Genomic DNA, 15,052 nt, shown 5'->3' with positions numbered 1-15,052 from the left:
ACATGGGAATATTAGCCATAAAAAGGCAGGAAGCAGTGAGTCATGCTACGACCTGGATGACCCTTGAAAACATTATGCTGGGGGTGGCCGGATGGCTCAGTTGGTTAGAGTGCGAGCTCTGAACAACAGGGTTGCGGGTTCGATTCCCACATGGGCCAGTGAGCTGCACCCTCCACAACTAGATTGAAGGACAGCGACTTGGAGCTGATGGGCCCTGGATAAACACAATATTCCCCAATAAAAATCTTTAAAAAGAAATAAAAATAAAAACATTATGCTCGGTGAAAGAAGTCAGGCACAAAAGACTACCTATTGTGTGATTCCACTTATATGAAAAGTCCAAAATAGGTAAATCTGAACAGATAGAAAGCAGCTTCGTGGTTGCTTGGGGTGGAGGAGGGAAGAATGAGGAATGACTGCTGACGGGTACAGGGTTTCTTTTTTGGGTGATGAAAATATTCTGGAACTAGATAGTGGTGAAGGCTGCACAGTGTTATGAATATACTAAATAGCACTGAATTTGTACACTTGCAAGTGGTTAAAATGGTCAATTTTATCTTATGTGTATTTGACCACAATAATTTTGTTAAATTCTTATGGCAAATTTCAACAAATAACCTTCCTAGGTTTTAAAAACTCACAATGAAATGGGGTAGAAAATGTGTATACGGTTCCCAGCCCCCACAGCCACTTCACCCTTGCTGGCTGCTTTCGTAATCGTAATCGTAACAAATGATCACTTGCTCTCCCTGGAAAAACAGGACCTAGGAGCAAAGGAAAGCAACGATCCCATTCGTTCCTCAAGTCTTCACAACGGGGATTCGTATGAGTCCAAAATATTTCACACACTTTGATTTTTCTTATTGGGGTAAAACACATATCACATACAATTGACCATTTTGACCATTTTAAAGGGTACAATTCCGTGGCACGAAGTACATTCACAGTTTGTCAGCACCGCCTCTATCCATTCCCAGAACTGTTTCATCACATAAAACGTGCCATCTTGTGATACTCCAAGTATTTTGATCCTCAGCGGAGCTGGGGCAGAGAATTATCAATGTGGACTTTGTTCGACCACCGATAAAAAAGGGAGAAAACAGGAGCGGGCCCGTGAACTCTGCGATGTGTGCGTGGGAGGCACACGCGGCATGAAGGGGTTTGGAGTGCTCGGGCTGCTGCTGCCGGTCCTGCTGGGCTGGGCCAGCAGCCACCCCGTCCGCGGGAGGAAGAGCTTCAACAAGCTGCTGCTGATCTCCTTTGATGGCTTCCGTTGGAACTACGATCAGGATGTGGACACCCCCAACATGGACCGCCTGGCCCAGGAGGGCGTGAAGGCCAAGTACCTCACCCCACCCTTCGTGACAATGACCTCCCCGTCCCACTTCACCACCATCTCAGGTAAGCTCCACTCCACCTCTAGCCCGTGAATGCTGGTGGAAGCCACTGGCCTCTGTCATTCCCTGAGACACACCCCATTCTGGGTCAGCTCTGGGGAGACCGAAGCAGCTCAGGCAACTAGGGGTGGCTGGTTTCTCCTAGAAGAAACAATGACTTAGAATTCCCTAGGATCTCAGGGCTATTCCTAGAATCCCGTGGGTTACAGACAGAATCGGGACCAGGACTGTGGCCTCCTACGGGATCTCCCTGAACCCCAGGCCCACCCCCCGCCTCTCCACGCGTCCTTTCACACAGTGGCGGTAATCTTTTGTAAAAGGAAATCATTAAAAAGAATTTTATATAAATAATAGAACGTTAATGATGAAAGCACTCAATTAAATCAAGTAACTCCCTGCTTAACACTAGTGAGTTGGAGTGACACTGACGTTCTTCAAAGAGAATGCAAACTCTGTCTTCCTATGGCCCAGGAGGTCCCCACCACCTGGCCCGATCCGCTTTCTCCTGGCCTCGCCATCTCTCTTCCCCTCAAGTGTTCTCCTCCCGGTCACAAAAGCCTCCCACCTGTGCCTCCACTCAGCTCCCCGCCCCCCACCTCAGGGCCCTTGCTCGTGCTGGTCCCCCCAGCTCACTTCAAGTGTGTAGTCCACCAGGGCAGACAGACATTATACAAGCAAATAATACGCTAACAGATCTCATGACAACTCAGAGAGGCACCAAGAAGAAAGAGAGTTTCTCCGAAAGGTGGCCGGAGTGAGTTGATTTGAAATGGAGAGGCGGGGAAGGGGCGAGATGGGCAGCCGAGCTGTGAGTGAGAGAGACCTCGAGCAACAAGAGGCAGAGGGAACAGCATGTGTGAGGTCTCTGTGAAAGGAAGGAACAGGGTTGTTCCAGAATCCCAGGGCAAAGGACTCCACTATAATAACAATTGCTTCCATTCCTCCGACACAGACACTGTGCTTTGTCTACATTATCTCTCATAAGATACTGCAAAGCAGTGTTCTCCCCATTCCACAGACAAGAAAACTAAGGCTCAGAAGGGCTGAGTACCTGACCAGTAAGTGGGCAGCCAGGCCCGGAACCAGGAACTGGTTCTGCCCAGTTCTGAGCCGAGGATCCTCAGAGCCCTGTCACGGGGTGGGGAGGGGTGCCTGGCAGTCCGAGGCTCACCCCTATCCTGAGAGCCACTCCCTAGGGGTCCAAAGGCAGCTCCAAGAACCTCTGAAATGACACACACACTGCTGGTGCCTTTTCTCCGGGAGAGGGTTTTATGGCTTCCATCAGACTCTCAAAGGCGCTGGAGTCAGAAAACTTAAAAAATAAAGCTGAACAACCACTCAGAGGGAGATTTGCTGAGAGAGATTTTCCTACATGTAAACTCTATGAGAGGCGAGTCTTTGGGGAACTATTAGCGCCAGGAAGCAGGAACTAAACAGCCCTTTTCTAGAGAAAGCAAAAGCCAGTTCCCTGAGGCTTTAACTTCGTAACACTCAAAAGACCTCCCACGGGCAGATGCTGGATCCCTGGACACTGAGAATGCAATGGGCACAAAATATTATAAGGTTCGCCCACATTTTATTTATTCCCAGAAGGGTTTTGATGAGAAGATATAAACAGTGAAAGCCAATTTTAAAAATTATAAAATCACCCCAATTCCTCTCCTACGTTCACTGTCAGCGGGGGATGGAAAGGGATAATTCTGCAACTTCCAACACCATCACGAACGCACAAACTTTCTTATTTGGTAATTCCACTTGTAGGACTTTATCCTACCGATACATTATTTGTGTGGTGGAAAGGATGTATGCACGAAGTTATTCGTTGCACTGGTGTTTGTAACTGCAAAAGAAGATACCCATCCAGAGGGGAGTGGCTAAATCTATCTACGCACAGAAGGGCCTACTCTGTCACCTTTACAAGAGAGCGGGGAAGATCTTGGTGCCCCATAGGAAGCTATCTCCAAGGTGGATGAAGAGAGACAAAAGCGAGATGCAAAGAATGTGTGTAGCACACATACATATATGTGCATATATGTATGTGTGTGTGTGCATACAATTGCTTCTAGGTGCATAGAGGACTTCTGAATACGTAAACAAGGGGTTGGGAACACCGGAAAAGGGCGGGGTAGGAGGGAGACTTTGCACCGCACACTATCTGTACCTTTCAGATCTTGGACCATGTGACCGTACTGCAAAAAAAAAAAAAAAAGTGTTGTAACTCAAAATAATCTTTTTAATCCACCCACTGTGGAAAAATCATGTCCCTCTGTCCCTCTCATTTATAAGCAGATTTATTGTGATTTATTGAGCAGGTGAACGTTCAGTTTCAACTTTAAAACAGGTTTCTCTACTGACATTTGGGACCAGCTGACTGTCTGTGGTGGGGGCTGTCCTGCATATGAATATGACGCGATGTTGAGCAGCCTCAGCCTCCACCCCCCAGATGTCAGACGCACCCCCTCCGCCCATGGTGACAACCAAAAATGTCTCCAGACATTGCCCAACGCCCACAGGGGAGAAGCCACTGCCGTCAGTGCTTGGAGCGCAGGACCTGGCTTACGAAAACGCCCAGCTAGGACTGGGGCTGCACTCCTTCCACTCTCGTAACAGTGGTATGAAGTCAGGACAGTTACCCTTTACAGGTGAGACAGCCGAGGCTTGAGGGACACACAAATCTCCCCTGGGGCGGAATCAGAATTCGGACTCCACCCTGATTGGTTCCAGACACGCTCCTCAATCGCTACCGTCCTCTGATATCTTTGCCGTAATTAAGTAACCATTCGAAACCCCTCTAAATATTGCCCATCTTCTGAGCTCCCAGGCAATGGGGATATATCCTGAATATGTTGTATTAATAAGGAAGAGGCCGCCCTGGACCCAGGAAAACCACAGGTATTCGTCTTCATGAGCTGGGCTCAAGCCGACCTCTGTCTGACTCCAATGTAGAAAAGAATCATCCATAACAGAAAAAATAATGGATAACAATTGGTGCTGCCAGCACCACCGACCTCATCAGATCTCAGAGGGTAGGACTGACACAGACTATGATAAAAGTGGCTCTCTGGGCCCAGCGAGTAATTCACTGGTGTTCTTACGAACCCCTCTGGGCGATTTCACACGGGACAAGGTGATGACGGGGAGCCCTGCCGAATGGCTTCACATCTCAGCTGCGAAGTCGGATGGCACGGCTCAGACAAGGGCTCACGACCTAGAAGCCATGTGGCTGCCCCTCCGAGCATCTAGACAGAGTCCCAGGAACCGGGGCCAGGTGGTCCCAGGCAGAGAGCAAAGCCAGAAAGGCCGTGCAGCAGGCACAGGGCCCATGACTGAGCTGTCCTAAGTGCAGCAGACTTGGCTGCCGGGTCAGAACCCTGGGCCACCCGGGGCACGTCCACATCTGGGCGGCAGGGCCTCCTCGCGCCTGGGAGCTATCAGGTGTGCAGATATCTCCGCCCTCCCCCCCATGCCACCCTCAGCCAGGATCACATGACCCCCATCAGCTTTCCCTGCTGCTGGTGAAGGAAGCCTTTCCAGAGATTTTTTTAGCGGGCTTCTGCTGTACGCATTCTTTCATTCAAAGGTTATTGTTTGAGCATCTCCATTGGGCCAGGTAGTGGGACGGTGGCAACTAAACACTTACGTGTCTCCAGGGTCTTGCCTTCTTTCCAGGGCTTGTCCCACAACACAGACTCACATCCCCTCTGCTCCCAGATCCCATACACCTTTGGCGGGGAGGTGTTGCTTCTGTTTCTCTAGTTCCACCAGGGAGGAGAACAAAGAGCCCCTTTCCTGGGGATCCTTCCGCCTCTTTGCTTCCTTTCTCTAACAGCTCAGGGCATCAGACAGGAGAACTTTGTTCTTACTCACCTGTGTCCCCACAAACCTCTCTCTGCACCTACACTCCCCTATGGCTCCCATAAGGAGCTGAGCTTATGACACTCCAAAGCCAGAGGCGTATCTGCTTTCTCCTCTTTCGCCCGTGGCATCCCTTCCTTGAAGCGCAGAGGACAGAAGTCCTGGCTGTTTGAGAAAAAGCCTAAGGGACAGAGGATTTTTTTTTTAATTGGCTATTTAATCAAAATATACCACCTTACATCTTTCCACTCAAAAAATGTTCGCATCCTTACAAAGAGTGTGTGTATTTCCTCCAAGTATCTGCCACCCAGCACCGCATGCCAGACGGGGAAGTGGGACCTCTGTTTAGGATCAAGTCCCCAAGTCCTCTCTGTGGGGCGATGTTCTCCCTCCAGCTCCCCGAGGCGGGGCCCTGGGCAGGCCTGCAGGTTCATCAAGCCTCTCCCCTCACTGGAGGGGCCATGACTTCCTCCAGGATAGTTCTCTTCTCCCCACCTGGCTCCATCCTCCCCACCCATCCACCCTCCTCACCTCCAAGCCACACACACAAAATGGGGTGCTTGGCCACAGCACCTGGAAGTTCCTTAAGCTAGAGAGATGCGTTCATTTTCTATGGCTGCATAACTGATTAGCACACACTTTGAACAATCTCTCAGTATCCATAGGTCAGGGGTCTGAACGTGACTGAGTTGGGTCCTCTGCTCAGGGTCTCACAAGGTGGCAATCAAGGTGTCGGCTGGGCTGGGGTCCTCGCCCAAGCTCCCGTGGTTATTGGAGGAAGTAATTTCCCTGCAGCTGAGTGCTCATGGCAGCCTCCTTCTTCGAGGCCAGCGGGGGAGTGTCTGCCTCCTCGAGACCCTCTTGCGAGTGCTCGCCTGCTTAGGCCAGGCCCATCTTGGATAATCTCCCTTTTGAGTAACTCAAAGCGAACCTATCAGGGGGCCTCAGTTACAGCTGCAAAATCCCTTCCGCTTTTCCATGTTCTATTGGTTAGAAGCAAGCCCAGGTCCCACCCATGCACAAGGAGAAAGAATTAAACAAGACGTGTATATTGGGGGGGCAGGTATCTTGGGGATCGTCTTAGAATTCTGCCTACCACAAATAAGTCCTTAATGAGGCTCTGGATAACCCGGGGGTGAGCATCAGCCTTTGTTCAAAGGCACCAGGTAGTAGGGGATGGTGCCCCGGAGTGGAGCTCCAGAAAACCCCCAGAATTGGGGTCTAACACCAGAGTCCCAGGGGCCGATGCAAGAGGAGGGGAGAGCAGCCCTGGAAGTTGGACTCCCACATCAGCGTCAGGCTCTTTCTGTAACGTAAGCGGAAAAGGTGAGGATGAGAAAGATGACTTTGAAGAAGAGGAAGAAAAAGGAGAAAGAGAAGGAAGGGAAGGAGGAGAAAGCGTATTATCACCTCAAAGTCCTCACTCATTTCCTAAGGCAGCCGTAACAAAATACCACCACCTGCACGGCTTAAAACAACAGGAATTGACTTCCTCGCAGGTCTGGAGGCCAGAAATTGGAAATCCAGTGCTGACAGAGCCACGCTCCAGCTGAATCCTCCTTTGTCTCTTCCTAGCTTCCTGTGGTTCCCTGGCCATCTTTGGTGTCCCTTGGCCTGTGGACCCCTCACTCTGATCCTCCATCCAATCCATGGTCTTCTCCGGTGTCTCTGTCTTTGCCTCTTCTTACAAGGACACCAGTCATTTGGATTAGGGACCCACCCGACTCCCGTATCACCTCATCTCCTCACTGGAAACATCTATTTCCAAATGAGGTCACATTCGGAGGTCCACACAGCACACAACTGACAGCTTCAAGTGTGACTACATCCAGGTCCTCAAATGATGTCATCCGAATAACCGGTCTCTCTCTCTCTCCTTCTCTATTGCTCTTTCCTAAGAGGGACCAAAAAATTCCAAGACTTTTGGTGCTGGGTATTCTCACTGGGCCAGTTTGCTTCTCATAACCAGTCTCTGTGGCCAGAGGGATGGAAGGATGCTGAACGCTCAAGCTGGGACCACATGCCCACCCCTAGGGTAAGGTGGCGGAGTGGCGAGCCCCACACAAACTCTATGGGCTGCAAGTGGTGGGCTGGTGGGTCCCCAGAGGAAAGTCAGAGACTGTTATGAGAGCGGGGAGCGATGGAAGGGCTGGCAGAAACCACAGAGCCCCATCACGCCAGCCTGGGGGTCTGTCGTCCAGTGACCCAGTACTCAACCCCAAAATAGCACCACTCCATCCACCGGGCTGCCCACAGAGCATGGACTCCCTGAGGACTCAGGGACCACACGCGCAAAGGGCCACCGCCCCGAAGCCGATCGCGATTCCCCTCAGATCTCACCGAAATGAAAAGCCATTCTCTGAGGGTTAGCAGCTCGTTCTGCTAACACCTGAAAACACCTGATTCCTTCCCTCTCTCCCTCCAGAAGCCTGTACTTACTGCTCCATCACTGGTAATGACAATGAACATTTTTGCAATCTCAGTTTTTATTGCAAAATGACTGAGGATCAGTAAGAATAATTTATGCCACTGAAATTAAAGAAATCCCGCCAAGCAAATGGTGGGCAGATAGGAAGTCTGATGGTGGCAGCATAGATTTTCTCCCCCAAAGGAACTGACTGAAATTAAAAAGTGATCACATGTTTCAGACAAAAGCTATCAAAAGCACAAGCCATAATATCATAATCTGACAACTTTAGATCTAGTCAAATGGACATGGCCCCGGGGTGCAGAGGAAACGCCCCCTAACTAGACCATGGTCAAGGATAATAAAAGGTCCTCTTCGCTCAATATTTTCTCCTTCCCTGATGGTAGCTTCAGGCCCCTACTGGCCACAAATTAAGTCTCTCCCAGTTCCAGAACCCCACCCCCAGGGCAACCCCAAAACTGGAACAACCACTTACAGCCATGTAGATTGTATAGAACACAATTCTGGGGAGGGCGGGAGGGGTTCATGAATACCGTGTGGATGGCGCCCCCTGGAGGTGTGCAGGGCACAACTTGCACAAATGATCAGTCGCTTACATTCTATCCCAAAATCAACCTATAGGAGGTAAAAGTTGTCAGCGGTCATCAGTCCACCTCACCTTCGACAGGAGACAGACAGGAGCAAAGGAAGAGACAGGCCAAACGTACTTGGATGATCGTTAGGACAAAATCAGAGTTTCTCAACCGTGGCGTGATGGACATTTCGGGCCGATCATGCTTTGTCTGGGGTGCCGTCCTGTGCACTGTGGAGCGTTTGCAGCATCCCTGGCCTCTACTCACTAGATGCCAGCAGCATCCCTCCCCAGCTGTGACAACCAAAATTGGCTCGAGACATTGCCAAATGTTCCTTGGGGGGCAAAATCACCCCTTGGTTGAGAACTCCCGGACTACATGAATAATATGCAAACCACATGTAAATCAGAGAGCCGAAGGTCACACATGTGACACTCTAGCCAGTGGGGGAAAAAAGTCTGAAAGAGGTAAGGGAGGGAAGGAAAGAGAAAGGAAATGAAATTCCTGCTGCCCATAACAATATAAGCCCAGCAGATGTTGGAAACCTAGTGAGAAGATACTGTAAAGCTTAATCAGCTCCCATCCTACTCCCCCGGCAACAGCTCTCTGTTGAAAAAGGAAGTCAACAAAGCCCCAAACACAGGCAAACAGAGCAAAGAAAACCACAGGGACAAAAATAGATGTCCCCACCCCCAACGCCAGTCATTTCCACAAAGGGAGAAAAAATGGATTCATAAAAAAAATGGAAAAGAAGGAAGGCTGGGAAACCAGGATATCTCCAAACTTTTCATTATGGAAAAGTCTGCAGGAAAAACAGAGAAGATTGTGCAGTGAACCACCGTATACCCAGCCTTGCAGCACTAAGCTGCAAGAATGTGTCTGCATTTGGCCAGTCTTGTTTCACTGTCCCCACCCAACACCCTTTCCTTCCTTTCTTCCTTCTTTCCTTCCTTCCTTCCTGGAATATTTTAAAGCAAATTCCAGACATCACGTTGTTGCATCCATAATACATCAGTATGTATTTCTAACCTAAGGGTTTGGTTTGGTTTTTACATAACCTCCCTGCCGCGTTCAACAGATTTAACATGCAGAAAGCAGAATTCTGGCAGGTGGGGGAAAGATCTAATTGTCACCTCAGAGTTTTCCCTACTCGCACTACTCAAATGTGTACGAACCACTTGGGGATCTGGTGAAATGTGGATTCTGGTTCAGCAGGTCTGGGCTGAGCCTGAGAGTCTGCATTTCTACCAAACTCCCAGGTGACACTGATGCTAAGTATTCATGCATCACACAAGAGGAAGGGTCAATCCACAACACCACAGCAACCAAGCAAAACATCATGACTGCTCTGGATTCAAGGCCTTGAGGGAGAACAGTTTCCTGTGGCTGCTGTAACAAAGTACCATAAGCTGGTGGCTTAAAGCATCAAAGTGTCTAGAGGCCAGGAGTCCAAACTCCAGGTCCCACCAGGGCCGTGCTCCCTCCAGCGGTCCCGGGGGAGAGTTCTCCCTTGCCTCCTCTGGTGGCTGCCAGCACTCCTGGGATTGTGGCAGCATCACTCCAGCCTCTGCGTCCCTGGTCACATTGCCTCCTCCTGTCTGTGTCCTCCCTACTTCCTCCGCTTAGGACACTTGTCTTTGGATTTCGAGCCCACACATATAATCCAGAATGATCTCATCTCAAGATCCTTAACTTCATGATGTCTGCAAAGACCATTTCTAGATAAGGCAACATTCACAGTATATGGGTGTATCTTTGGCAGGGAGAGGGGCACCATTCAACCCACTACAACAATAAGAGTTAAAAATGCAGTGAGAAAAACAATGCAGAAGAGAGGACAGATTCAGCTTCTGTGACAGGGTCAGTAAGTCAGGCCAAGGGTGGAAGAACGGTGTGTCAGTAAGGTTCCCAGATGGAGCTCAGGGGCAGCCGTCTGCTTCCAGCTCCTTAAAAAAAGAGTGTTTCTTTTCTGACAGCAGATTAAAGGAAGAGGTGGGGGGTGAGAAAGCCCATTCTCCATCGGCCTACTTCCTAAGGAATCCTGTCTCTGCCTGAGGGTCATTCTCAAGTCTTGTTCAAGGATAAAATGATTTATTAATGGCCATAATTAAAAAGCAATGTCAAAAAGAAGCAGCGTCAGCATTTCTCATTTGCATTTACACAGGAGCAAGAGCAGCTTCGTAAAATCGGCACACCAGGGTTTTATTTTCACGGTCCAGAAAAGGGCTCCCATTATCAGGTGCTGGGGTTGGGTCAAGCCGCGTTTCTATAGCCGGAGTTGATAAGGTGTTGAGTTTCAGCTGGTGCACTGGGGCACCTGTTTTCGTTTCAGTCGTTTTGTTTTGGGTCCAGTGGATTATCAATGGGGTAGCACTCCGGGGTGCAGACTACTTGGGATGAACGTGGTTTTGAGCCCCAGTAAGGGCCACCAGTGTCTTGGCTGTACATGCAAATGAGCTTCTGAGTTGACTTAAAGGGGTAGGTTGCTTTGGCAGCTGCTCTTCCTTGCTGATTTCACACCAGCTGGTTAGTAAGACATTTTCTTCTTTGATTGTGGGACTGTGAAGTTAATGAGGCACTGGACCTCACAAATCGGAAGGAAAGTAAAGATATGTTTATAGCTTATATGGTAGGAATTAGTGAGTGACACATAGTAGGTCCTCAAATTACTGGTTACATAAGTGAATGCATGAAAGTGTATCTATGCCCAAGTGGACTATTTGCAAATATATATTGCTCCACCTGAAAATTATTAGTAGGTAGGGAACAGAGCAAATGTTTGGGAGGAGTGCTCTTACTGCGTTACTAAATTGTAGCATGGTTTATTTTAATCCCACTAGTGTTTTTTTTCCAAATTGCCTTTGGACTAAATCAAGTTCTGCTTCCTACTTGTTCAGATCCTACCTGGCCATCTACAAACGGGGCAGAGAGTCGGGGGACCTTGTTCAGTTACCGTCAATAAACCCTTGTTGACTGCCTCCTAGAGCAAAGCCCCATGCTTTGTGCCACGGAGACACCAAAAGAAACGAGGCACAGCCCTGCTCTCAGCCCTGTCAGGGAACAACGGTTGTAAGGAGCAGAAATCCATCCATGCTAGCTGATGGAAAAGGACTGCACACAAGGCTCTCACAGGCAAACTCATGCACATGGGAACCAAATTAGATACCATTGGAGAATGGAAACTTCCTCTTTCTGGCTCTCAGAAGCCCTGGGGTCTTTCTTATCAGCCCCATGGGCTTTCTTATCTCTGATTCTCTCACTTGTAACCAGCTTCCTCTTTGCACTCAGGGGTCTCCCATGGTAGACAGCCCCACCAGCTGCTTAGCTACTGTGTCTCTCGATTCAAGTCTTGAGAGAGAAAGAGAGAGAAAACTGGGTTTCTCACCAACCAATGAAATAGAGGGAGGAGACATCACATGGTACAAACATGGTGCCTAGACCTGCATTTCAGCAGGGCCTCTGAGTAGGTGGATTCTAAGAAAAGGTAAGCTCTGCAGGGACTCAGAACATGTTCTTCCTATTTCTAATTCTCTCGCTCTCCCCTGCCCCCTAAATTGTAAAAACCATGAGACAATCGAGGATAGCACTTGGCTCAAAATATTTGAGAAACGGAGGGAGAAAGGACAAGGTGGACCAAACTCTGGCCTTCATGGTTTCCTAAATTCACTCTGCAAGTATTTGAAAAATAAATGTCGGTACCTGAGAAGTAAATAAAAGAGCTGAATCTATCTGGGCTCGTTCCTAGACCTGAAATGCCCGGCTGGGTGAATTCACCGACACCTTGCCATCACTGATATGGTGTAGGAGTCTGCACTGTACCCTCATGAAAGCATAATTAGCAAGCGGCAGGAATCCCATTCATGAGGAGGGCTCATCCTACTTCCTGTTTCACTGGCATAATTACCCACATCGCCAGACACTGAAATGACGCGGATGACAGACTCTCAGAATGACAAAGCTAGAAGGGCCCTTGGAAATTGTTAACCTGGCTTGTTTCACAAAGAGGGAAACTGAGAGAGAGAGAGAGAGAGAACAAGAGCCAAGCTGAAATGCAGGGGTCCTGCCTCTGAGTCCAGCCTTCCTTATCCAGCACCCTACTGCAGTGAGGGCAGTACCTTCTGACCACATTGAAACCAGCTCCTTTGCAGCTTCTAGAACTCCCAGCCAGGTCCCTGGTTGTCTCCAGAGTAGAAAATGCAATTTAAGTAAAACGAAGAATGCTGCTGCCTGCAGCTGTTCATTCCTTAGCTTTTCCTCTCCTCTGTCTTGCTTCGCCCACATTCCAGAACTGGCCCTAGAGCAGGATAAAGAAGCTTGAGCAGCAGGAAGGTGGAATCAAAGGGGCAGTGGACACCTCTGCTGGGTCATTAGTGGTCCCCAGCCGCTGGTTGGATTTAGAACGTGCATTGAAGTGGCAGGGTGGAAATAAGCCAAACACCACAGACACGGTTCCCTTTGTGCAATTATTGGGACCAGCCGTGCCACCGAATGGAAGGGTCACGCTCCCTGAGCTCATTTTAGCTTAGTTGTTTAAAACTTGAGTAACATCACTTTGAGGGGAAAATGGATTCTATGGTTGGTTCCCAGGCTAGTCTACTTAACCGAAATGATAACTGAACCGTGGGTCCCAGGGCAAGCAAGCAGCATCCTTAAGGTGTAGGAGGGGGAAATTTCTATGTCCATGGCACCCTTTGTTTCCTTCAATCCCTCCTGCCAAGTCCTCCCAGTGGCTCTGGACCCCCAAGATTTCCCAGATACCACAGTGATCCAGATTTTGATTGCTACCTGCCTTTCCCCCCGGCCACCCCAATCTCTCGGGAGGGCTGCTGTCAACCTGGGTTTTGGAGTCCTGGACAATCTGTTGGAATTAATGCATGTGTATTAACGACTAATGTATGAATGACTGGCAGTCTCCCAACCAGTGGGCACGAAAACCACCCGGAGAGCTTGTTAAAATGCAGGCTCCCAGACCCCACCCCAGAGGTATAGAATCAGCAAGGGCTAAAATGGGCACCAGGGAATCCGTGTTTTGGGGTGTGTTTTTTTTTAACTTTTATTTATTTTAAGTGTGTTTTTCCAGGACCCCTCAGCTCCAAGTCAAGTAGTTGTTTCAATCTAGTTGTGGAGGGCGCAGCTCACAGTGGCCCATGTGGGGATCGAACCGGCAACCTTGTTGTTAAGCGCACCGTGCTCTAAACAGCTGAGCTAACTGGCTATACGCAGAATCTGTGTTTTTACAAGCAACTCAATTGTAATGCCGGTGGTAGATAATACCATGGAGAAACACTAGGATAGGTGAAATGGCAGGTGTGGGTAATTCCAGGGTGATTTTCTTTTACATGGGCAAGAAGATAGAACAGAAGCCAGGTATATTGCAGCTTTAAAAAAAAAAAAGGCAAAGTCTAGCTGCTCCCTGGATAAATGATCTCTGGCTTCCATCTCATCTGCTGGGATGTGGCACGGCCCAGGCATGGAAAGCTCAGGCACTGTAACAGGAAGAGGTCTTGTTGTACATTCCAGAAGCCTTCCCTAATTCATTTGTGAAGCTGAAAAGGTTCTTGCCTATTACAGCCTCTACCTACTCGTACCAAAGTACTCCCACAGGAGGAACGCGACCCCTGCTCCTGAGAGACAGTGTAGCAGAGAGATTAAGAACACCAGCTGTACACGTCCCACATCATCAGACATTGCGAAACGCAAGTCAAAGCCACAGCAAGACACCACTTCACACCCACTCAGTTGGCCATAATCAAAAAAAAAAGGAAACTAAAAAGTGACGGCAAGGATGTGCAGAAATTCGAACCCTTGTACATTGCTGGTGGGACTGTAAAACGGTGCAGCCACTGTGGAAAGTAGTTTGGCGGTTCCTCAAAAACTTAAACAGAGTTACCATATGACCCAGCAATTCTACTCCCAGGTATATACCCAAAAGAATTAAAAGCAGAGACTCAAACAGATAGCTATACACAAATTTTCATAGTAGCATTACTCACAGTAACCCAAAAAATGGAACTAACCCAAATGTCCATCAGCTGATAAATGGATCAACAAATTCTGACCTATCCAGATATGTAATATTATTCGACCATAAAAAGGAATGAAGCACAGACACACGCTACAGAACAGAAGAACCTGGAAAACATTATGCTCAATGAAAGAAATAAGAAACAGAAGGTCAATATTGTATGACTTCTTTCTATGCAATGTGCGGGATAAACAAATCCATAGAGAAAGTAGATTAATGGCCGCCAGGGGGTGGGGGAACAAAGGATTGGGGAGCGACTGCTAATGGATACTGAGTCTCCTTTTGAGGTGATGAAAATGTCTGGGAACTAGAGAGAGGTGATTATTACACAACAGTGTGACTGCACAAAATGCCGCTAAATTGTACACCTTAAAATGTTCATGGTTAGAGGGAGATCCAAGATGGCGGAGTGGATAAGCGCTGTGCCTGCATCCTTCCATGAACACATTAAAATTACAACTAAATTACAGAACAATCAACCTGGAGAACCGGCTGAAGTCTAGCTGACCAGAAGTTTTATAACTAAGGATATAAAGAAGCCCTGGTAGGAGGGGCGGAGACACAAAACAGACTGGCCCCAAATGTCCGTGTGGCGGTTGAGAACCAGGAGGGATATCTCAGCTATGGAGGTTCTCCCCACAGGAGCGAGAGACCCCAGCCCCACACTGGCCTCCCCAGCCCAGTGTACTGGTGCCGGGAAGAGCCTCCACAACATCTGGCTGTGAAAACCAGTGGGGATTCTGACCATCCGGGTGGGACAGAAGGCAGCAGGAAA

At 48.8% G+C, this 15,052-nt stretch overlaps 1 protein-coding gene across 1 annotated transcript in view; it reads left to right on the top strand.

Moving 5' to 3' along the window:
• Positions 1-1,105: 1,105 nt before the first annotated feature.
• The window catches only part of LOC117019886 (ectonucleotide pyrophosphatase/phosphodiesterase family member 7-like), a 31,695-nt gene continuing 17,748 nt past the window's right edge, over positions 1,106-15,052 (top strand). The window contains exon 1 of the mRNA XM_033102121.1: positions 1,106-1,401. Within this exon, the coding sequence (XP_032958012.1) occupies positions 1,152-1,401 (250 nt within the window). The 5' untranslated portion in view covers positions 1,106-1,151. The remainder of the gene's footprint in view (positions 1,402-15,052) is intronic.

The sequence above is a fragment of the Rhinolophus ferrumequinum genome, assembly GCF_004115265.2.
Source record: "Rhinolophus ferrumequinum isolate MPI-CBG mRhiFer1 chromosome 15 unlocalized genomic scaffold, mRhiFer1_v1.p scaffold_54_arrow_ctg1_1, whole genome shotgun sequence".
In the NCBI taxonomy this organism is placed as follows: domain Eukaryota; kingdom Metazoa; phylum Chordata; class Mammalia; order Chiroptera; family Rhinolophidae; genus Rhinolophus; species Rhinolophus ferrumequinum.
This window is presented reverse-complemented; position numbering and strand designations above follow the sequence as displayed.